This window comes from Cheilinus undulatus, linkage group 4 (assembly GCF_018320785.1).
Source record: "Cheilinus undulatus linkage group 4, ASM1832078v1, whole genome shotgun sequence".
In the NCBI taxonomy this organism is placed as follows: Eukaryota; Metazoa; Chordata; class Actinopteri; order Labriformes; family Labridae; genus Cheilinus; species Cheilinus undulatus.
In genome coordinates, this window is record NC_054868.1 from 28,223,135 (window position 1) to 28,247,649 (window position 24,515).

General features: G+C 37.9%; 1 protein-coding gene across 1 annotated transcript; it reads left to right on the forward strand.

Annotated features, from left to right (window-relative positions):
- The first annotated feature begins 559 nt into the window (after nt 1-559).
- Nucleotides 560-24,040, forward strand: stim2a (tromal interaction molecule 2a). The gene is made up of 12 exons (XM_041785852.1): nt 560-1,326; nt 7,291-7,421; nt 9,059-9,170; nt 9,978-10,089; nt 10,231-10,346; nt 12,154-12,331; nt 12,414-12,591; nt 12,771-12,932; nt 13,088-13,188; nt 13,274-13,527; nt 18,496-18,688; nt 18,809-24,040. The coding sequence occupies exons 1-12, from the start codon at nt 1,203-1,205 to the stop codon at nt 20,325-20,327; spliced, it is 3,180 nt and encodes a 1,059-aa protein (XP_041641786.1). The 5' UTR covers nt 560-1,202; the 3' UTR covers nt 20,328-24,040.
- Nucleotides 24,041-24,515: the final 475 nt, after the last annotated feature.

Consider the following 24,515-nt stretch of genomic DNA (forward strand, 5'->3'; position numbering starts at 1 on the left):
GGTGAACAAATAGTAAGTAGCTCTGCATAGCTTGAAGATCTGTGAACAAGTATACGTGTTTGACCCAGACAAGCCTGACCATGACATGACAAATGACGCATGGTTCCTGGCATTGATAGGCCTAATTCTTCCCATAGTAAAGTTTAGGAGGACTTTAATTGATCCGGTAACTGTTGATGGTTGAACACCAATACATTTGATTCTACTTTATACATTTTAGGAAGTTATTATCTTTAGAATTTTTTGACTGCTATTGCCAGGTGCCTACTCATGTTAGGTCTGTTGTAGCTAGATGTTTAACAAAAAAGACTGCCTCATATACATTTTTGTTTTAATTTGATGCCATGTATAAATTAAGATTTAAGATTGACATGTGGAGTAACTGGATCAGTGCATTGGAGGAAAGTCAATCCCTTTATGATGACAGTGTCAGATTTCGGGACTGCTTGAGTGACTATAATGACTGTTTGGGGTCCCTGCTGCTGGAACGAGAGAGAGAGAGAGAGAGGGAGGGAGAGAGAGAGAGTTCCCAGTAAGAGCGTCACACCTCGACGTCGCCGCATGTTGGGAAAGTATTGACCGAGAAGAAAACAGAGCTGGATTAGCTGTTTTATAAAGAGACCAGAGGCAAATTTAAGGCTCCAGCTGGACGCCAGGGGCACAAACGCAGCCTGCGTCATTTGGAGGATTACAGGCTTTCACGTTGCTTTGTCATTTACTCATCATCAGGAGTCTTCACGCGCCCTTAGAGTTGTTCCCAAAGATCTGCTGAACGTGCTTTAAAAACACCGGATTTTACAAACAATGGCTCTGCTGTGGAACTTTTTATCCTTCTTTTTGTATTTGGCTTGATGTGGAACTTAATCTCATTTTGCTGGAACACCACTTTAGGAATATGTGAGATTGGGTGCGTAACTCCTGAGATTTTTTCAGTATTCGTTTTTTAAAGTTTTAACCTTACAGAGCTGCTCTATATATCCAGCTGCTGGCCTTATTTATGAAGTGAATCATCAGTAGGCTATCACATCTCCCTTCTGGCTGTACCCGTAATAGCAACACAGATCGCTTAACACTTTTCGCAGACTGACACTCCTGTCCTCTAAACGGGGGCTGGTGGTGCGGCATATGTAGCCTACGCTGTCCCACTGTTTTTTTTTTTAGGATTTCCAAATCCTGTAAGAAAGTTTTATCAATCATCCAAGATGCTGCCCCTGTCCCTTCTGCTGCTCCTCGTTTATCCAGCTGCGCTGTTAGTGGCCGCGCAGGGCGCTGGGGACCTCCAGGGCTTCAGCTTTCCCGGAGGGAGCACCGCTTTCGACCCTACCGGTAGGCCCATATGAGTCTGCATGAGGCAGTGAAGCACAGAGATATTCAAACGGAAAAGCTAGACAAAGCTAGCTCCACTTAGCCGCATAATTGACAAATTCATCGTGTTTTATCTGCTTAAAGGACTTTACCCTAGGTATGTGTGCACTTTAAAGCTCCCGTGAGTTGTTTTTCAAAGGTTAACTTATTAAACATGATTAGATTTAAGCCTCTATATAAACAGAGGTAGAAAAACTACACGACTATTGCATTCAAGTAACGGTTGAAAAATACTGGGCTATAAATCTAAATAAGTCAAATTAAAGTACTGAGAAGCTACTGCGGAGTTGTACAGTAAAATATAATCTCCAACCAGGATGATCAGGTCACACCTGTAGCTATAATGAAGTAAAATACAGAAACAATTGACGGTGTTGATAAAAATCTTAAAGAGTTTAATTTGACATTTTAAAAGTGTCTTCATCAGTCCACACTGCATATAATTGACAACATTTTTGAAAGTGTTAAATATTTTACTCTATGAAAGCTGCAGCAACTCTTGAATATCTGTGGCAAGGTGGGTCTCCTCTGGCAAGAACAAAGCAGAGTCGACCACAAAGCAAGGCAATGCACACCAATGAGTATCAAGCTATAAGTGTAATCTAGCAGCACCTAAATTCACAAGGGCAAACTTGGTGGATAACTTCACTCATGGTGCAAATGTGTCACATTAAAAACAACAATCCATCAGAAACTTGGTGAGGGGTCTGCCTGTAGACTTTCTGATGACCAGTTTCACAGACTGTTCATTTTAGACATTGTAATTTGATGAAATGCAGTAATTTGTTGGTAAAATGTATAACCAGTTTTACATTTTTGTTTTTTAAGTCTTTAGTCATTAACATAGTCTGGCAGCTATGTTCATAAAACAACCACATTGCAAACATTACAGACTAAGAAAAAATTCATAAACAAAATAGAGGAAAAGGTCAGAGTGTAATCTGGGATTAAATTATGCATACATCTGTTCTAGAAGTAGACTTTGTTACATGAATGGTAGCTGGCTTTTGCTTATTTAGCTTTAGCTAAAGCTAACATAGCTATGCTAACCATGTAATTACGTTACTACAAAAGCCAATGTAGCTTAAGCTATCATACCTATGTAGCCTACCTGGCTGCTTTGTAAACTAAGCAACTGCTATGTTAGCTACACTACACAAATTGTTATCTTTACCAAAGTTAGCTTTAGCAATATGAGCTTAGATAACGTAGATATGTAGCTTATGTAGCTGCTTTGTGAGCTTAGCTTTGGCTCTGTTTGCTTTGTAACTCTGTAAGCTATGTAGCTCTGTTATTCAACAAGCATAAGGGAGCTACATATGTAAGTTACTGGCTGTGTTAGAATATTTTCAGAGAGGAGAAGCTTTGTTCCTGTAAGCAGATCATTTCCTTGGCTTTTTTAAACATTTTGTAATTAGGTTTCGCAGGCCGAGTTTTTAACTTTAACTTTTGGTATCCTAACCTGTACTCTAACCCTATGTGGAAGTTTGATCAAAATTTATTTTGAAAGTTTCATAGTGAATATTTCCATTCTGAGATGTAAGGCATCTCAGATGAACAGTCATGAGAGTGGCCGTCAGAAATGAGTGGAGTGCAACTACTGTAGACTCCAAACCCAGCAGAGATCACTGTACAACAGATCTTAGATCAATTGACTTTTATAAGAGTTGAACTAACACTGGTGGATCAATACTGTCAAATAACTTTAACACTGAAGACTATTTCACTGAAAACTGTTTCACTGGGAGTTGAAATCAACTCTGACATGTTTGACCCTGAGATATCAAGATTCTAGATTTTGCTGTGTATAGCAGCTGTTTTGGGATGTGATGTTGAATCAACATGTGCGTGTGAGTTAAATGTTATTCAAGTACAAGTAAAAGTCATGATTTCAAAATGTTCTGAAGTACAAGAACATGGAAAAACAACTAAATTACAGTCATTTAGGTAAATGTAATTAGTTACTTTCCACCCCTGTATATTATCCATCAAAGCAGTGAAGACCACCAGCAGATTTATTATTTTCAATATTAAGAACTCACCATTGCATGGTAAGTGGCAACAGGATAAAGAGCAAGCTGCCTAAACAGTCTCAGTTTACATTTTTGCTGCAATGATTATTTACAAGTTTATACATTGGACTAGAAAAAAATGACTCTTGCACAAAATTAGCAAAAGACTAGATATAGAAATACTGCTTTTTCCACTAGATGTGCTACAAACACAAAACACAAACATCAAGATCCTCAGAGGAGCTTTAAACTGATCTTTAATGCCTCAGTTTCTGAATTGCTGTCATTATGTTTTTACAAGACTGACTTCTTAAAAACATATAAAAATATTTGCAAATGCAAACATACCACCAAGATTAAGACCAATTATTTATATGCTTCTTTTTGATATCTGAAACCACTGCCTGGTAATAAGCCTCAGACTAAGGCTGGCTACACAATAGACTAGTGGTTCTAAACTGATGGATCGTGACCCAAAAGCTGTTATCAGTTGGTTGTGAATTTGTGCCTGGTTTAAAAAAATATGTTAAAGTATCTTACATGTACAGTAGTCCTGGGTAGATGTGCATCCATCTATTTCATTTAACACTTTAACTGGGCCAGGAATACATTGTTTGTTTTTGTGAGATCTTGATTTACTTATTCTATTATCCTGGATAGAAATATCTTAAAGACATTTAAGACATGATAATGTCGTAATTTCTAAAGATATTTCAAAACAGCCAACATCCATGATCATGGCAGAAGAGATTGAAATAAAATGACTGCATGCGTATCCTTGCAAATTTCTGTCCATTCTCATGTGCAGTCATTTGTTTTGTACCGTCTAATACAAATGAGTGTGGAAATAAAACTGTGGGAATATTCTGTCAAAAACCCAACTTATTTGCATATAAGACAAGGTTAGAGTAGAGTAAAGATGTTTACATTGTCTACATGGACTGCTCTTAGAACCATAGATCTTTTCATGAGGTTTATTTTGACGTTTTAACTTCAGAACTCAGCAGCTGTCCTCTGCTTTGAGCTTCCTGCCAGTAACCTAATAGTGTCAGCTCACCTGTGGAGAGGGTAAACTCAGGTCAGAGGTGGAGGTTCTGCAGGGACACCAATGACACACATACGCTATACAGACACTGTTCATGTAGACTTTGCATACACCATTGAAATTTGACAACCAATCCAGCTGAGAAGTCTATCAAGAAAGCAAGTTTTATAAACAACCTCCATGTTTTTGCTTGCTGTAAGAAGGTATTTTGATAAAATTCCTTCAAATTGATAAACAATGGTTACTTTCATTTATATCTCAGGTCAAAATTTCAATGGCATCTTATGTTTCAGAGAAAGATGTTTTTTTTTCTCTCCAACTTTTTACAATTTCTCTTTTAGCAGCAAACATGTAATGTATGTTTAATATTGAATTTATATGCCATCCATTCCTCAGTGGTTGCCAAATAGTTGCAAGAAGCTTGGCTCCATATAAAAAAATAAAAGAGGGGTCTGGCAGCAGACTGTACATCTCTGATAGTCCCTCTTGAAGACAGTTTATTTGAGACCCGTCTCTGTGGGAACAGAAATGCAAGCTAAAATCAGTTTTAACTTCCATTTAGGGTTAGGGTAAGGGTTAAGTTAAGGCTTAGGATACCAAAAGTTAAAAGTTAAGAACCTGACCTGCAAAACCTGATTACAAAACATTTAATGAAGCAGAGTAACCAATCTGCTTACTGGAATAAAGCTTATCCTCCATGAAAACATTCTAATGAAGGTCCATTAGCGACGTAAGCTATGTAGAAAATGTAGCTAATGTAGCTAAAGCTAAGCTCACAAAGAAGCCATTTAAGCTATGTAAATAGGTTATCTATGTAGCTATGTTAGCTGTAGCTACATTGGTTTATGTAGTAACATTGATTACCTAGCTAGCATTGCCATGTTAGCTTTAACCAAAGCTAACAAAGCTCAAGAGAGCCAACCTTGCTGTATCTTCTTCTGAAACAGATGGCTACATAATTTAATCCTAGATTAGATCTCTGACCTACAGTTAATCTCTCTTTTGAATATGAAATTTAATGTAGTCTGTACTTTTTGTAATGTGGTGCTTTTGTGAATGTAACTGCCAGACTTTTATGAACAAAGTTGAATGAAAAATCTAAAATTGGAAATATGGCACTTCCATTCTGACAGAGACAGCATCTCAAATAAATGTTCTGTGAGAGTGGCCATCAGAGATGTATGGTCTGCAGCCAGACTGTTTTGGAAAACTACCAATGAGCTTAATCATGCCATTTTTTTCAAGTAATCATGGATTTATGTAGAAAATGACAACTAACTTTTGTCGCAGGATCTCTTTTTCCCAGGGCTCCTACTATCTTCATTGTAGTAGGAGGATGTAACTGTCACAGGAGTTTGCTCTGACAGTAGTTTTACTTGCTGACCCTTCACCATCAGTCCCTACAGCTCCTTGGAATACCAAAACAGGAGTCACAGATACAAAAATGGGCTTTGACTCAGTATGACAGATGACAGAAAGCTGTGCATCATCTTCACATTAGTGACAGTAGTGTACTCTATCCTGGATGACAAAAGTCATACTAAAGCTTTATTATAAGTTATTTTAAAAGACAAATGGTTAAGATAACCAGACAATTTCCTCTACCTGCTATTGAAGGAGCAGTGAATGCAAGGCATTCTTCAGAGGAAGTGCTCCATGGATACCAATATGTAGATTTTAGCACTGAAATGTCTGCATAAAAAGACTACTGTATTTTATATGTACTGTAAGTTGACTGCTACAACATTTTCAAACAGTTTTAAACAAGAGAAAACATTATTTTTATGGTTGTATTGATCCATGTCTTGTCACAGCGGCTGCCATTACACTTGTTTAACAATGCCATTGAAATGCTGGACGTTTAGTGCTGCTTGGATGAACCACAATTATTCTCTGCCATTGGCTGCACATTTTATCACCATAAACATCCCTTGTAACATGGAACTCCAGCCCCTCACTACCTGACGCCTGTGAAGTGGTGGTCCCACCAGACATTTGCAGAATGAGTGGCGACCAGACGTGCTGTTCAGCTCCACCCAGCTTCATTTCTTGCCTCTTGTTTTGAATTCAGGACTGTATTCAATTAAAACCTATGCTCCAGCAGGTCTTTTTACCAGAGTTAACAAATGTTTTGGTTTCATGGATGAATTTTATGTAATGATTGTGAAAATCTGTTAAAAGTGGCCTTCCTGGTTAATACTGGGAGGTACTTGCAAACATTCTGGGATTGATCAAAACGTAAGCAATGGGAGCGGGCATAGTTAACTATGTTTCCATTGGTGGACTCAGAGGGTGTGCCCTCCCCCTCGGTGGCCTAATGTTTGAAAAATGCAACAAAATTGCTCTTCTGGATGGTACATAAAACATGATTCCCCATCAACAGTGTAAGCTGCTTCGGTAGAGCAGTCATTCTCCGAAGTGAAGCTGAACAAGACACAGCTTAGGAAAAGATGGGGGGAAGACAGGCCCTCTGATTTTATAATGCTATCCATTGAGAGGGACATCCCACCTGACCCAAACAAGGTCATTGATATCTTTGACCACCTAACCAAAAGAATAATACTACTTCAATTCCAATTCCCGACTGCCCGTACCTGGACGAAGCACCTCGGGTTGAATGGTTGAACAGTGTTCATATTTTCATGTCTGTTTTATTACAGAGGTGCAGCAGATATGACAACCTTCGTGCACATGCCCTTTTAATTATTAGTGCCCCCTCCTCTCAAATATCTGGAGTCAGCCCCTGTGTGTCTCTGCTTTCATCTTTTGTTACTTTGATTGATTGCCCCCTGGCAGGGGAAGTTATGTACAGTGCATTTAAGTGAAATAATGATTGACACAATATCACTGTCTTCTTGTCTAATGCAGACCCTTGCATGGTGGTGTCTCCCCCATGTATGAGTGAGGCGGACCGCTTCAGCCTGGAGGCCCTGAGCAGTATCCATCAGAAGATTGATGATGACCAGGATGGTGAGATTGAAGTGGAGGAGAGCGTGGAGGTACAGAGCTCACTCTTCATCATCAGATTTACACAACTGAGATGTGGAAATATATTTGTTTATTGCATGAAAGAGACATAAAGAGGAAAGCAGTACAACAACAGGTGTTCTGGCTGGCAGTAGAGTCAAGTGCTACTAAGGATAGCAACAGTATAACTTTGCTTCTGGCTCAGTGACAAACTTGGTTTGAACTAACAGAATACAGTTGACCTTCATAGTCCTCCTTAAGAATAAACTAGTCTTGAACTGTCATTTATGCTCTTTGTAATTTTTCAGCTGACATTTTACTAAGCCACTTAGTTTTGATTGACTAAAATAACCAAAGGAAATACGTTGTTCATATACTATATAAGCAGAAACTATTAGTGTAATTTTGTGAACTTGCATTAAAATGATTTTAAGCCACATTGTTGTCAAAACAAACCAACATGATTCAGCCATACAGGCCTAAAATAAAGACTTTTTGATAATGACCCAATCTGAGTGTATTGAGCCCATTCAATAAGACCTCTTCAATTACTTCTAAGTTATTGGATCCCCAAATGGCAGAACAATAAAGGGCACACATTTTTTGCACATTGTTTCAACAATTTGCAAGTTGCAATACTCCATCCATCTGCTTTTGGTGAAATAATTTATGAAATGAACTATATTAGATAACAAACAACATTGACGGAATTATTCACGTTTTTTATTTAATGATTGATTGATATCTTTATTTCAAACATGTGACACCTTATAAAACAGTTTAAAAAAGAACTAAAACATGTGAACAGCAAGAACAAAAAAATATTAACTCCCATCAACAAATACTTAAGCATCTCAGTTTCCATGATCCAAAAGGAGTAGGAAGAAAATTAAAGTCATTAGACCCTTAATTTTTTTTTATGTATTTAATTACCATTTAAATTATTTATTTATTTATTACTTTGGTTTAAACCCCAATGTAGTAGTAGTAATAGTAGATAGATAGTAGATAGTAGTAGATGAGTAGTAGATGAGTAGTAGATAATAATAATAATAATAATAATAATAATAATAATAATAACAACAACAACAACAACAACAACACATCAACAACAATAATAATGATGATAATAATTATTATTATTATTCACTTTAACTAATGTTATAGTTAAAAGTATTTTTTATTCCCAGCTTGTGTTAATAGTTGTGTGAGACATAGCGATTAAACCCTGAATTCTAGCATGCCTTGCCCTCTAGAATGTAGTTCAGGGACATAGTATCCAGGGGCTCAAGTTGCGGTAGCCATAGAGACATGAGGGGATGGGCTGGGGGCTCATCAGTACATGGCCCCAAGATTCCTCCAGCCATCATATGAAGCCTCAGTTTACAGCCAAGGACACATTCCAAGATAGCAACAACACACCATCACACACACAGACACTCACTAAAGTTTGCAGCTCACCCACATGCTTCAGAGTATTTTCTAAATAAATAAAGTCTACATAAATAAAGGTTGGATTCTAAGAACACCCAACAACCCCCTCACTTTATTTTAAGCTAAAAGGTTGAGAGTGGTTCTTTGACCCTGAACTTGCTTCATGAAAATAAATCTGAATTAGTTGCAACTAACTTTTCCACCTCTTCTTTGTTTCTGCTCTTTGTTTCTGCAGTTTATCATTGAAGATATGAAGCAGCAGCAGACCAACAAACACAGCCACTTGCACAGGGAAGACCAGCACATCACAGTTGAGGAGCTCTGGAGGGGTTGGAAGTCATCTGAAGGTGTGTCTAAGTCAGTATGTTTACATGCAGCAGGGAAAAGTAAATTTATTGTGGTAGACTTAGGATGCATTTTAATGTTTTTTTTTATTTATTATTTATTTAAGTTAATTTAACCAGGAAAACTTAATTGAGATTAAGAATCTTATTTACAAGAGTTTCCTGGCCAAGAGAGGCTGCATACTAAACAAAGACACAGACATACAATACAGATCAATTGTCATGTAAGTCTGACTTAAATTGTACTAAATTTAAACTCTTGAAGAAGGGCTAACACAAACTGATAATGCAGTTAGAGACTGATTTTGTCTGGCATATGTACAACTCAACCAGACTGGAGTGTTGTCTCTGAGTGTTTCTATGTATGCATGCACTGTTGAATTCAGAGGTGTATGGCTTATGGTCTTTGTGTGTCCTTTTTTGGCACGAAGGTGCCCATTTGGCTGTATCTGTATTAGAAATAGAAATAGTTGTATAAAGGTGACAAAAAGTGTTTGAAGTTTCTGCCTAGGTGCCTTCAGTGCTATAAATCATGTGGGCCTCTGCCTTTCTCATTATGGTTGAAGAAGTAACAGTTCCTTTTGGGTTCTATTAAAGAGCTGTGCTGGTTATACTTTTGAGTCAAATTAAAAAACAATTACAAGTCATCCAGGGTATGAGCTGTTTCATCAAAAATGCATCCCTTTACTCTGTTCACTGGTGTACCAGTGCTTGCAATACTGTAGGAAAAAGAGGGAGAGAGTTAGGGTGTATGCTCAGCTATTCATTGCGCTCCCTTTTTAAACTTTATTCTCTCCTGCAATTTCTCAGTGCATAATTGGACTCAAGAAGATGTGCTTCGTTGGCTGAAGGAGTTTGTTGAGTTGCCACAATATGAGAGGAACTTCAAAGATTTCAAAGTCAATGGAAACACACTCCCCAGGTGAGAATATCCATCCGTGAGTATGTTTTGGTCAATCAAAACTTGATCTCTTGTGTGCTGTTGACCCAGTGAGTCACTATTAAAACAAGACAGTTGTTATTTCTATCAACATGCTGAGCTGCCTATGTCATCTGTGTGCAGGATTGCAGCTAATGAACCTTCATTCCTGAGCGGACAGCTGAGGGTTCAGGACCAAAGAGACAAGCAGAAACTCAACATCAAAGCCCTGGATGTTGTTCTGTTTGGACCGCCTACACGTAAGACTAAATCTTTGTAACCTTGTCCCTATTTACTCTAATGTTCATGTTACAACTTTTTGAGCTCCTACCAGACTTTTCCAGTATTTGTCAGACAACTACTAACAACTTCCAGATTTTTAATCCAAACGAGCTCCTGTGTAGCTTTCACACACAATATATTTCAAGGTTATGATTGATCCCAAAAAGACAGGGTACATGATTTGTACAACAGAGGTTATAATTTTTTCTTCCACCTTTTATTCCAAGTGGGAACAATGCAAGTCAGCCAAGAATGGCTTTCAGGTTACCGCTAAAGGACCCCTTTGCAGGGCAGATTGGATATACAAACCCCCCGCTAAATAATGAGTCTCCCAGGAGTCTGGAGGGTTGGGACATGCCCAGACAATCTGAAAATGGAAGTGTCAAGGAGGCATCCTAATTAGATTCCCAAACCACGTCACCAGACACTTTTGATGTCAAGCCTGTACACTTAGTTTTCTCTAAATGTCTGTGCTGCTTATCCTGTCTGGGGTTACGGTTAATTTGGCACCTTCAACCATAACTCCATTTTATTGGTTACTCAGAGCTTGTGATTGTGGTTGGGAATGGGAGTGTATATTACAGATAAATCAAAAGTGTTGCCCTTGTGGTCACCCACCTTTTCACTGCTATGACTTGATACAAGTCTTACTTCTGGTACTGTACCAACCAATTTGTCAATCTCAGATTACTACAAAAGACTCCAAATTACCTCAACTCTTTTGACGGAGGAAGTATTTTCCAGACAAAAACCTTATTACCTCCGCCAAGGAGGTTATGTGATCGGCAGGGTTTGTTTGTTAGTTTGTTAGCAACATAACTCAAAAAGTTATGGATGGATTTAGCTGAAATTTTCAGGAAATGTCAGAAATGGCATAAGGAAGAACTGATTAGATTTTGGGAGTGATCTGAATCATCGTCTGGATCCATAAATTTCAAAGGATTCTTCACTATTGGGAGCTACCACAGCATAACCACAACGTCATAGCTACTATGATGCGACCACTATAGTGTAGCTACCACTGCATAGCCACTATGGCTTAGCCACTACGACATAGCTACTATGCCATAGCTACTATGGAATAACTACTCCAACGTAGCTACTATATCATAGCTATGATTTAGCAACTACTATGTAGCTACTAAAAAGCAGCTACTTTAATGTAGCTTCTACGACATAGTTACTATGATGTAGCTACTAATGGCTACTATGCAGATTCAACACAGAAGTATATATACAGCGCAATGAGGCAAACACTAGTGTATGCGAAGGCATTGACTTTTATCCAAACTGCTGGGCTCTCTTAACTAAAACTCGCCCTTGTTCCCTCTGATAGCACAGTATGATCAAACCAACAGAACCACGTCATTTACATGAAGCAGAGGCAGAGGGGCAGTGCTTAAATCCCAAACCTTAACACCCTTCTGAATACACTTCTCACATAACTGGGCCTTAAAAATCACTTAACACTGACACAGGACAACTCTGGCAGAGGCCAAAGTCCCCGATCCATTTGTCTTTTTATGATGAGTGGGGAATGACTCTCAGCTCATTATACATGGACAGGATGGTGTGCAGCCTAAGTGGCCCTTGCAGAATATGGTTTTCCATATTCCTGCAGCAATTTCACTGGTGTTTTGTTGATAGGAGTGTTTAAATGTGACTTGAATGATGGGGTTCAGTGTCTTGCATACTGCTAACCTAATGTGCTATCTGCCAATTGCTTAGTCTTTGATATGTTTATGATCCTTTTTAACATCCAACATCCCTTTAATTCCTCTTTAGGTCCCCCTCATAACTACATGAAGGACTTGTTGCTGATTGTATCAGTAGTAATGGGAATTGGAGGCTGCTGGTTTGCCCAGGCCCAAAACAAAGCCAGTAAAATCCACATAGCCAAGATGATGAAAGATTTGGAAAGCCTGCAGAGGGCTGAACAGAGCCTCATAGAGCTTCAGGAACAGTGAGTATGGAGAGTATGTTTTTGCACATTATTGCATTCTTTCTCATATGTGACTGCTTTTAATTTTTTTAAACTTTCTCAGGCTGGAGCGAGCTCAGGAAGAAAAACGTAACGTTGCAGAGGAGAAACAGAACCTGGAGGAAAAGATGAGAGATGAGATCATGGGGGCGCAGGAGGAGGCTCATCGTCTGCACCAGCTGAGACAAGGAGCTGTCAGTGAGCTCAGCCGCCTACGATATGCAGAGGAAGAGCTAGAGCAGGTAGACACACTGCATATTAAATGAGAGAGAGATGCAACTTTACAAATGCTCTCTTAGCTTTTTGTTATGTTTGTGATAGTTTTGACTTTGTTATAAAAGAGGGCTTAAGGTTTAATTGTATTTTTTGATAAATCTTCAGCATATTGATCTGTAAAATGATGATGATGCCATGCCCTCAGGTCCTTGGAGCACTGAAGCAAGCAGAAAAAGATATGAATGCGAGCTGGACTGCCTCAGAAGCACTTCAGCAGTGGCTGCAGCTGACCCATGAGGTAGAAGTGCAGTACTACAACGTCAAGAAGCAGAGTGCAGAACAACAACTTGCAACGGCTAAGGAAGAGGTAAGGAAGAGTGACTGCAATGATTACATGAGCAAGTAATAACAAAAAAATGTAAATGCATGCTTGGGCACAGGATTCTAAATTAGGAAGTATTATGGTTTCTTGTAAATTGCATATGCACTGTTCATCTGACCTACGCCTTCATCTGCTCGCAGGCAGAGAGGATTAAGAAGAAGAGAAGCTCTGTGCTTGGGACTCTCCATGTAGCCCACAGCTCTTCTCTTGACCAAGTTGACCAAAAGATCCTGGAGGCAAAGTGAGTTAGAAAATAACTTATGCAATGTGTATCCATTGCAGAAAAGGTATAGCATATGTCACAGTGATCTTTGTATCTCCTAAAGGAATGCCTTGTCTGAAGTGACAGCCTGTCTACGTGAGCGCCTTCATCGATGGCAGCAGATTGAGCGTCTCTGTGGCTTCCCCATTATCAAGAATCCGGGCCTAGCAAACCTCACAGCTCAGCTCTACTCAGAGTCAGCTGCTGTAGGGTTACCTCGAGGGCTGCAACCACCGTGCTCATACCATAGCTCAATCCATGGATCTATCGAAGATCTGTTGGAAGATCCTACTTCTCCTTTAGTACCACAAATGCCTGGCAAGTAAAATTTACAATACATGTTTGATTGGTCTTTATTAGGGGTGTAAAGGTACACGTCTGTACCGTACCGATTTGGTATGGGCCTCTCTGTACGGTACAGACATGTACTGAATGAATACATGTGGACCGAAGCTCATACACAGATAGAAAACCAGAGCGCAACTCACTGTCACAATGTCCTGGCAACCACACAACCACAGCAAACGACAGCAACAGCCTGAATATGCCCAGATAAAAGTGTCCTGTTGAGGAACACTGTTGCCCAGTAAAATACAACAGTGTACAAAGACAGCAACAATAGCGCTGACATTATTCAGCAGCTGACAGCACGTTGTCCGGCGGACCAATGAAAGCATTTAAAATCACTCCACTCAAACTAGAACGTCACTGTAATGAGGAGGATCATCAAAAAGTCTCACCAGCCAGTTATGAATTTCCTATTCTTTAAGATAGTTTTAATTATAACACTGGTGCTCTGGCTCTGTGAATCAAATTAATTTTACTTTCAAATGTCAGCCTCGGAGGGGGGAGCGAGAGGACTCCTTCATGTCTGCAGCTGGGTCATAGGTAAAGTTATACTCAGATTTCCCACGGCTCTAACCTCTTTATCTGCCTAGATGGGTTGTGAAAAGTTCTCTCAAACTTTGTAGTGGGTCCCATTGGTTAAAAAAGTAATTCAGTGCTGAAGTCTGTGTTGAATTCAGCAGGAAAGACGCTAATTTGTATATTTAACAAGCTAACTCGTGGTTGTGTGATGATGCGTTCAAGTTGGCTGGGAAATTTTAGCGTTTAAAGAATGGGTATATATATCGATTTAAAAAAAACAAGTAAATGACAATATATTTATTTATTAATGTTTGTAATCACTGAAAAACTTTTGGAAGGAGGTTGCCGCATTATTTATAATTTAAATGTAATTTATATAGCCATTTATTTTAATACAATTTAATTAAAAAATTTAAAATTAAATTTTATTTATTCGCTTCAACTACCATACCAAATTTTTCTGTACCGGTACACCCCTAGTCTTTATACTATCAACTGTGTTTCCCTGGTGTTAAATCATGTTCAGAGACTGAGTCTTTGGCATAACTTGCATGAATGATTTTTTTGTGCATAGGAAACTCATACATAAAAATATGAACCAGTAGTAAATGGTTGGAGTAAATCTTTATAGAAAATCTGGGCACTCACAAGTTCTGAGCTGTAAGCTAGCTATCAAGATTAGCTTATTTTCTTAATTGTGTTCACTTTTTAGAGTCTGGTCACAACACTAACCCTAGAATAGCTGTTTTGACTGAATAGGGTTAAAATATTTTCCATGGCTAGCATGTAAGTGGTTAGCTTACTTATTTCATCTGAATGTCAACAAGAATTATGCGTAATTTTGAAGCTGAAAAACTTCTTGCACCATTTTTTCACAACTTTGGCTCTTCCTGTTCCATTGCTACCTGCTTTTTACTAGTGATACATATCAAGGGGGCCTTGGACCTGGGAATGAATCCGTCTAAACTTTAGCCCCAAGTCCACTTCTGTTTGGCTGTCAATAATGCAAAGGTATACCTGGGCATCACACTTGAGTCCACTTGTAGGTGGTCTTGGATGCAATTCATGTGGTCCCTGGCACAGTACATAGGGGATGTGATTGCAACCATGCCCCAATGTGGGACAGAGTTACAGCAGCTGTATGATGGCATTGTAACAACAAGATTTCTTCACTGGTTCAGCGGCTTGTCAACATTTTTAAACACACAGTCATGAGAATCATTAGAATCTAGACAACAGACTGTCTGTTATGACTTACATCATCTCACAGATTACTGCACTTTATAGTCACTTAGTGGAGTTGCAAAGGCAACTCTAAACATCTCCTATCTCCAAGAAAAATGGAGAGGGGTCTGGCTGCCGACCGTTCATCTCTAGGGATGGGGATTGAATCCTGGGTCCGTAAAGACCCAGTTCTGTATTTTTCAGACACCCAAAAATGAACAACCTTTTAGCTTATCAATCCTGTCATCGAGTCTGACAGGCTCTGTGATATAATGTCATTTTAAGATGTAACTGATGTAAAAACATGCATCAGTCCTTTCAAGGGGAACATACACTTAAAGCACATTAATGATGTTCATCACATTAAACCAGAACGCCATACCGTCAACTGTCAACCATCTCGAGCCTTGTCCTCTACCAAATCATATGTGAGAGAATGCATTTGTTCACGTTAGGTTTATTTTATGTACAGGCATTAAAAATTAGAGGATATGTAGGATATGAATCACGAACACATTTTGCATGAATCACGCATTTCGACCTCTAACCAAAATGTGAGCACAAATATGTCAATTACGCACATATATAAATTTACTGCATATTTGAGATATGACATATTCTCTTCTATTGGTTGAAAGGACCCGTGCATCCTCATGCATGTCCATCCACTTGCTATGAAGTGAGGGCAAAGTTGAAATTGTCCAAATTTCCCCCTTTCTTAGTCCCTGACTGCAGAATTCAGAAGTAACATTTCTGACTGTAAACACACCACTTACGGCATGTCCTGCTGTAAACATAGACGCAGATTCACACCCGAGAACACACATAGGAGCACACAAACTTTTCCTTACACATGTAGCCCACTCTCAGACATCCATATCTAGTGGCATGAATCGGTTCATTTAATTCTGATGATGTTTGGTGGGTGAAACAGCGCTCCAAACATTCTGAGTCCATGGAAGGACAACCATGTGTGCATTGCCGAAGGGATTAAAATGCTGTGCTGTTGTGATCTGCTGGATCACTGTGGAATGGGGAAATTTAGATCCCTGGTGATCGAGTGACTGCAAAGAAACAGTTGCTACAAGTTGTTTTGGTGCTATAGATACACTGTCAAAAATTGTGTTTTTAATGGAAGTCTATTTGTCCGATTTTGGACAAACACGGATGGATGGAGCCATTTCGCATCAATCGGGTTGTATGGGCACACGTTTTTTTTTTTTTTTTTCCATTTTAATTTTTCTTTAATATGAAGAAAAATAATAACTTTGGCCAAATATGATGCCTCAATCTATTTAAGTGTGAATGTCCTCAAAACGGACATAGTAGGATCCGAGGGTTAGACCACTTCTGTTATAAATATTTGTCCTCATTATGTCTTTCTATCAAAGTATAGAGAAGTATCAATAGTGGTATCGATAAGGACTCGGATTGATAGGAGAGTTGATCAAGGTATCAATATCAATAGAAATTAACAATCCCTGTCCCTTTTAATCTCTGACTGCCGCTCTCAGACTGTCATCTGATACAACATATTTCCCAGAAAGGAAATGCCATAACTTGCCAATAAAATGTATTTCTAGTTTTATTTTATTTCAAATTCAGCTTCACAATGATCAAAGACTGGCAGTTACATTCATGAAATAACCACATCACTAACATGACAGACTAAGCAAAATTTCATAAATAGACTAGAGAAAAAAGTCAGAGGTGTAATCTGGAATTATATATATATTAGAAGTAGTTACACTAGGGTGACCATATTTTGATTACCAAAAACCAGGACACTCGGCCTGGCAATGAGATACTCAAATGATACTAGAAGTTTACTCAAAGATGCCTTATAATTTCAAAACATTTAAAGTATGCCTCCTCTGTATGGATAAAAAATTGTTATATTACCAAATACTATCTATAACCAAAGACACAAATTCAGATAGGCTTCTTTGAGGTTACTCAACATGTTTTATTATGACAAGTTTCAAAAATAATGAATGAAATAATGATAGAAATAATGTCTCTTCTGTATTAGAAAAAAAACCCAAAAACAAAATATACCTCTGCTATATTAGCAATCCAACTTCAACAAAAATAGCTCACAAACTTACAAAAACTAACAAAAAATCTATATCTTCAGTTTTATTCTTCATCCTCATTTTCTTCTTCATCCTGTTTTTCTTCCTCATCCTCCTTGTTTGCCCATCTATATTTTGCTGTAGAGCTGATCTTTCCAAGCAGTTTATTGTTGCTTAACAACTAAGCATGAAAGTCTCTTCAAGAAGTGTCTTTGAAGTTGCATTGCACAAATATCTTTCAATGATGCATCAATTTAGCGGCCCAATGAAAAACAATGAAAACCAGGACATTTTCATCACTTTATAAAAAACAACCAAGACGGCCAGGACAGGATGTGAAAACAGGACATGTCCTGGCAAAACAGGACGTTTGGCCACCCTAAGTTACACAAACGATGGCTCACTTCAGCTTCATAAGCTAAAGTTAGAGCTAACATAGCAATGCTAGCTATGTCAGTGATGTTACCACATAAACCAATTTAGCTAAGTTAGCTTTAGGAATGTGAGCTTTATGAAATGTAGCTAAAACTATCTTTGCTATAGATAACATAGATTACGTAGCTGCTTTGTGAGCTTAGCTTTAGCTACATAGCTTTATAAACTAAGTAGCTTACGCAGTTAACAGAGCTTCATGGGCTATGTTTTCATAGAGGATGAGCTTTTTTTTCCTGTAAGCAGACTGTTAACTACGTGTTATTAAACATTTTGTAATTAGGTTTTGCTGGTCAGGTTTTTAACTTTTAACTTTTGGTATGCTAACCGTTACCCTAACCCTAACCCTAAATGGAAGTTTGATATGATTTCATTTCTTTTAGCTGTATTTCCTTTCTGAGATATACAGCACCTCAGATGAATGGGCTGCAGCTGGACTCTTAAAAAACATGCAGCATGAGCCCATTTCAACCTCTTAGCTGCAAGGCCGATATGGCGTCAGACTGTGTACATAATGCACATGTGCTAGGGCACAGATTGATGTTACTAGTGTGAAAGCAGACCAGCAGGGTCGAGGAGAGGGTGGGCAATCATGCTAGTGCATGGTACGAAACAAATTTGAAAGCACTTTTCTTGTTACTACACACAATTGTATGAGCTAATGTGTCCATCTCTGTTCTTTGTCCAGTTCCAGTTCCACCACTGAAGCGCTCTCCTAGAACACAAGGATCCACCATATGTCGGTCACGTCGTTCAGGCATACTCACTCAACCACAGGCTGCCATGATCTCTTCGGACCCTGATCTTCTCATCCCCATTCGAACCCCTTTTCCTTGTCTTGATGAAGAACAAGGGGTCTTCCTTAAAAACCTCAAAAAACAGTACGTCTTACTGTATAATCTTGCAAATACTACCTGCTCATGTTAGACTGCAGTATTCCTTTCCATGTTCTCCCCTTGTCTTCTCTTTCTCTTACTCTTGTTTTTTTTTCTCTCTGACAGAGATTCTGAAGAGAGGTTTTCAGACACAGAGCATGTGACTTCACCTCCCCTGATTAAAATGTTCCCTAGTCCAACTGTGGATAGTTCTTCCCAAAAGTTTTATCATGATGAAACCGAGCTGCTTTCAGACACCTCCATCATAAAGGCTCTGAGTAAAGAAGCAGAGGCTGCTGTTGAAGCTCCGGTTCGCAAGATTTTTGTGGAAGAGTTTGAAGCATCTAGTGATTCGTCTAACAGGAAGATGGCGAAAGACCTGTTGTTGGATGCTTCTTTGGAAACACCTTCTTTTAAGAAGCCCCAAGAGGATTCTTTGATGGAAGCTGCATCCAGGAAGATATCCAGAGAGTGGAATGATGTTCCTTTAAATGTTTCAGTGAGAAAGTGCCTTTCCAGTGAGTTGGATACAGAAGTTCCAACTAGGAGAGCAGAGAGAGATATGATAGGGGAACTGAAGGACACTGCATCAAGGAACGTGTATCGAGAAAGAGGTGATTTTCCTGTGGATGTGAGAAAGATTATTTGGAATGAAATAGAAGCAAAAACAGATGTGGCACCTAGGAAAATATCAAGAGATATGATGGGGTCTTCAGTGGACAGTGCTTCAAGAAAGGTGCTACGAGATGATATTGACTATCCATTTGACGCAGTACCTAGAAGAAGCACAAGAGATTCAAAGGGATTGCCTATTGACACAGGATCAAGAAAGCTTGTTCGGAATAAAGCAGAATGCCAGCTAGATTCTTCAGTAAGAGCTTTAACTGTGGACAATATAACGGAGACCACAAGAATACCATCAAGAAAGATATCCGGAGAAGAATTGGAGGAGTTTGTTGCAGATACTGCCTCCATAAAGATTTTAAACAGAGAGAAATTTGAATCCCTAATGGATAGTGTATCCGCAACAGAAAAGCAAGAGTTTGGTTTGGACCCATCACCAAGTAGGAGGATACTGAGAGATGATCTTGAGATGTCTTGCAGTTCTCTTAGAAGGAGAATGCCAAGACTGGTAAGGGAAGACAGTGACAGTTCTACAGACACCCCCCCAGGAAAGATGTGCTGGGATAGACTTGATGTCCCACTTGAACTACCAAGACAATCCATGATGAGGGAGGAATTGGAAGCATCTGAATTAAGTTCATCCCAAGGTCCCGTTGAACAGCCAGACCTTATGGTTACCTCTCAGGTGCCATGGAAGTCATCATCAGACTTTTTTACGGTTGGCCCATTGAGCCAGCTTGTTTATGATGGAATCCTAGAGAAGTCCTGCAACTCCATGGCTACAACTCCACCGGGCCTCTCTGCATCAACACCTAACCTGCCTCAGAGCAACCTTCTTGCAGAGGTGGAACAACCTCCTACAAGGATTGCTTTCCCATCTCCTGCAACACCACAGGAAACTGGAGATGAGAGGCACAAGGAAAAGGAAAAGAGCAAGAAATCCTTGAAGCTTAAAAATCTATTTAAAAAGAAAACTGAGCCAACTCAAGAAAAGCTTCAAAGTGGTCTTCAGAAGCTCTAACAGTTGACTTTTCTTCTTTTTGTTTTAAAATTGAGTGAACCAGTCACCCTACATTGCATGAAAAGCAAATGTACCTATGGTTACCTGTGTGTGCACGGACATTTAGCCCTTAAATGAGATTCAGCCAGGATCAATGCTGGTGTTTCGCTGTCTACAGACAGATACTGTACACAGTTGCCAGAAGGCAGCAGTGCCCTTAAACAAGACAATCTTGATCCATTCTGGAACTTTCTTGATTTTAAAGGGTGCTTATCTTTTGATGATGACATGTACATTTACAGGGTGATGTAAAACACATGTTCCTCTGGTTCCTGTGCATGTTATGTAGGTGGATGGGCAGCAGTGCTCCTAACCCTATCAGTGCATTATCTGCTTTTCAGTCAAATTGTTGTTAATTGATTGAATACAAAGAGTAGTATCCTGATGTTATATTTGTTTTTGCATTGTTTGACTATTTAGAAGATGCCAGGAGATTAGGACATGCTGACTACTCCTACCTCTCAACTCTTCTTCACCCCATGTGCCAAAAACCACAGACTGTGCCTGTCACCAAGCTCTCCTCTATATGAGTTATCTATGATTTATGGTCTTGAACAGGTCTTGAATCCACACAACACTGGCAGACCAGACCAACTGAGTGGTATCTTTATTATGTGCCTCATAACTACAAATCCCATAAGAAATCATAGCACACATATCAAAACAGACAATGTCTGTTATAGTAGGGGCTCAGGCACAGGTGTCTTGTGAAAGGGGAAAATTTAGATAAGAAATAGTTAAATGGAGCTGGTATTATAAAGGCTAACTGCTGAAAAGTGCTGCATCGGCATGTTGGCCTGCAGGTGTGCTGTTTTTGAAATGAATGGGACACGACTTGTTATTGGTTTGATTTTTTTTCATGCCCTAAACACACTTTTGAACGATTTCGAGACTCAAGACAACCCTTTTTGTACTTGCACCATTCTTTTTGTCCAAATGCAGGCCATTGAAATCCCAAACGAGGGGCAAGCACACCCTAAATGCACTTGCCAGAGCGCTTAGGCCATACCCTTATATTGTTTGAAGAAAGCTAAAACTGTCTGAGAGTTGGGGGATTTTGACAAAGCTTATTTTATGTTTGAAGCGTATTTGTTATGTGTGACAAAGGTTGATACTTTCTATGATTGAAGCTTTGTCCATTTTTTGGAAGACAAGTTGATGTTTTAACTGGCAGTGTTCTTCTGTTTAACAGAGACAATGCTTAAATACGATTTAAAAAAAAAATTACTTAAGCTGCACACATCATAACTGGTAAGATCATTCAAAGGGTTGGTAAACATATCAGTAACCTTCCTATCATAAAATTTGTGTCATATTTTATTTTTTTAATGACAAGAACTTATTCAATAATTATTAAACCAATAATTAAAATCATAGGATATACCATGTTTCAACTGACAAATCCGATTTTGACATTTCAATCAGAATACCACTGCAGTAGTGGCCCTGACTGGTAATGAAATTACCCCAGCCTCAGTCCTTAAGAGAATTTTTTCTTACTTTTAGATTTGATTGACAATTGCCTTTAATGAAAGTGATTACCACTCAGCATTTACTCGGGATTTGAAACTTTTTAAATCTCCAGAGGAAGTCCATGTGCACTCTTAGTCATGAGTGATTTGTAAATGTTGCTAAATAGACATAGTGCAAACTTTGGTAGGCATAACTGAGGTTGCTTGCTGCTTTTTTTCTTTATTTGGGCACTCCATCCTTAAAATGCACTCAGCTATTTTTCGCTGTTTTCTTGAGGTGCAGTTTCAACAAGTTCTCCATCACAAGAGCAAGCTGCCTTTTAATTGAGTGCATTTCTATGTGTACCTTACATGTTTGAAAATATGATGTTGAAAAAGGTTTATGTTTCCTTAGTTATTAGCTGTAAAGTCTTTATATTGAGTAGTTCATTTCAATTCTCATTGCTCAGAAATGTGGGTCGTTAAAGTTTTAATTGCTTATTTGAATAAATGTTTTTATGTCTTAATATTTTTGTTTCATACAAAAGTTTAAGGACTACATGGAAAAAGAAAACTCTACCAAGTCTTATTCAATGGAAACATAAATTGCCATTTCATTTATTTTTTTCTATCTCTAAATGACTGCGGAGAAAATAAACAGGATGATAAAATGTAGCACAAATTGTACATTGTTTTATTGAACACTACACAAAAAAGGAAAGTGTGTTGTAATATCAATACTTTGTCAAGGAATCATTACATCAATAGTAATCATAATTACATCAAAAAAATCACAAGAAGGATTCTGAAAAGTAGAAATCTTCAGTACATTTTTTATGGAAATATTCAGAGAAACTTGTAAATTTTTTACAGAGCTTTTAGAATCTTTAGGTTGGAAGTTTGAAAACTTTTAGTATTCTAATAAAGTTTAAATTGAAATGTATGATCAGTGTTCGACTATGACATTTAAAGTTTCTTTATTTTTTAAAGTCTTTAAAGAAACTTCAGGACCTATTTAGAAAGCATTTTTTTTATGGGTGTTTTGGGTGGGGGTGTAGAAAATGTCATTTCAATGTTCTTTTACTAATTTTTTGTTTGTTTTTGCCACTGATAGGAACTTTAAGTGGAAATTAGAGGAACATTGGAATTTGAGAGGGATTCTGGAAAACTTTTCCTGCTAGCTTCTGAATTTAAGAGGAAATGTTGGGAATTTCTCATTGGTTATTTTCAGGAATTTCAATGGGAACTTTTGGACATCTTAGTAAAATTTGGGATTTCAAGTGGAAAAAAATTGTAATTTTCATAAACTTAAGAAAATTTTAGTGGAAATTGGGGAATATTAATGGAAATTCTTCAGAGTGTTTTAAAATTTCACACAAATTTTCAATATTTTATGAAGATTTTAAGATTTATTTGGAATTGAGGCTTTTTGAGCTCTATGGAATTATTTCAGAGATATTGAGGAAAATGCATGAAATATACGAAACATTTTTGTTATTGATTTTTCAATAGATTCTTTTGAGGGGAAACCTCAAATTTAAGGAATTTCAAGTGGAATTTTTAATGGTAATTGAAGAGTTTTCTGCTGAAAATTTTCAGGAATTTCAATGACTTTTACAGGATTTATCTCGGAAACCTTGCAGGATTTTCATCAAAAATATCAGGAACTTTTTCTCATGAAAAGTTTTTTTGAGTTTACAAATATTCCCCAGGATTTTGAGAAATGTTTACTTCAGCAATCTGGTATTTTCTTGGAAACAGGGAAATTTAGAGTTGTACTTGTGACTTGTGAATTTTTTTTTAATGTTTTCTATTGCATTTTTAATATTTGAAATTTTCTTTAAAATATTTAACTATTAACTGAGTGCTCGTGAAAATTTCCAGAATACACCTCGAAGGTTTTTGGGATTTAACTTAAAACTTGAGACTTTTTTGGAATTATTTTGACACTTTATTTTTTTCTTATTCAGTCTCTTAAGGATTAAAGAAAGATTCTAGAAAATTTAAAACAATCCTTCATGAATTTTTGGACATTTTTTATGTAATTTTTGTACACCCATCCCGCCCCCATTTCTTGGAAATTTTTAGATATCTTGAGATATCTTTGGGAATTGTAAGATGCTTTTAGTGGAAACTTTCAGGGAAGACATTTTAGATCAATTTTCAGAGAGAAATATTTCAGAATTTTAGAAAATGTTCAAGTCCTTATTTTCAGGAAATTTTCAGACATTGTTATGCCCTAATTTTAAATGTCTAGAATTTTCTGAAATTTCAAGGAAACCTTCAGAAATGTTAAAAGCATTTTTATGTTGTTTTTTTTAAAGGAATATGAATAAATTCAAGATTGCACTTGTTTACCCGTATTTTGCATATTTCTGACAGTGATGAAGTAGTTCATGTTACTTTCCTTTCCATACTATCTGGGCATCCCCATAATTTTTTATGTTGCTTAACATGAACAACATCACTTTTATGAATGTCATTTCATGATACTTGTTACACATGACTTTCCACTAAGAGACTCTACAACTAAAACACAACATGAGTAGATGTATACGTACTGTGATCATACATTTAAAGCAGATGAAGCATTTTTTAGAGAGAGTTTATTGTGTTGTCTCTCTAGTGGGTGGCCCAAGGTTGATCAAAATGGGTGCACATTTGTTTCTCACTGACCAAAAATAAAATCAGGAGCAAA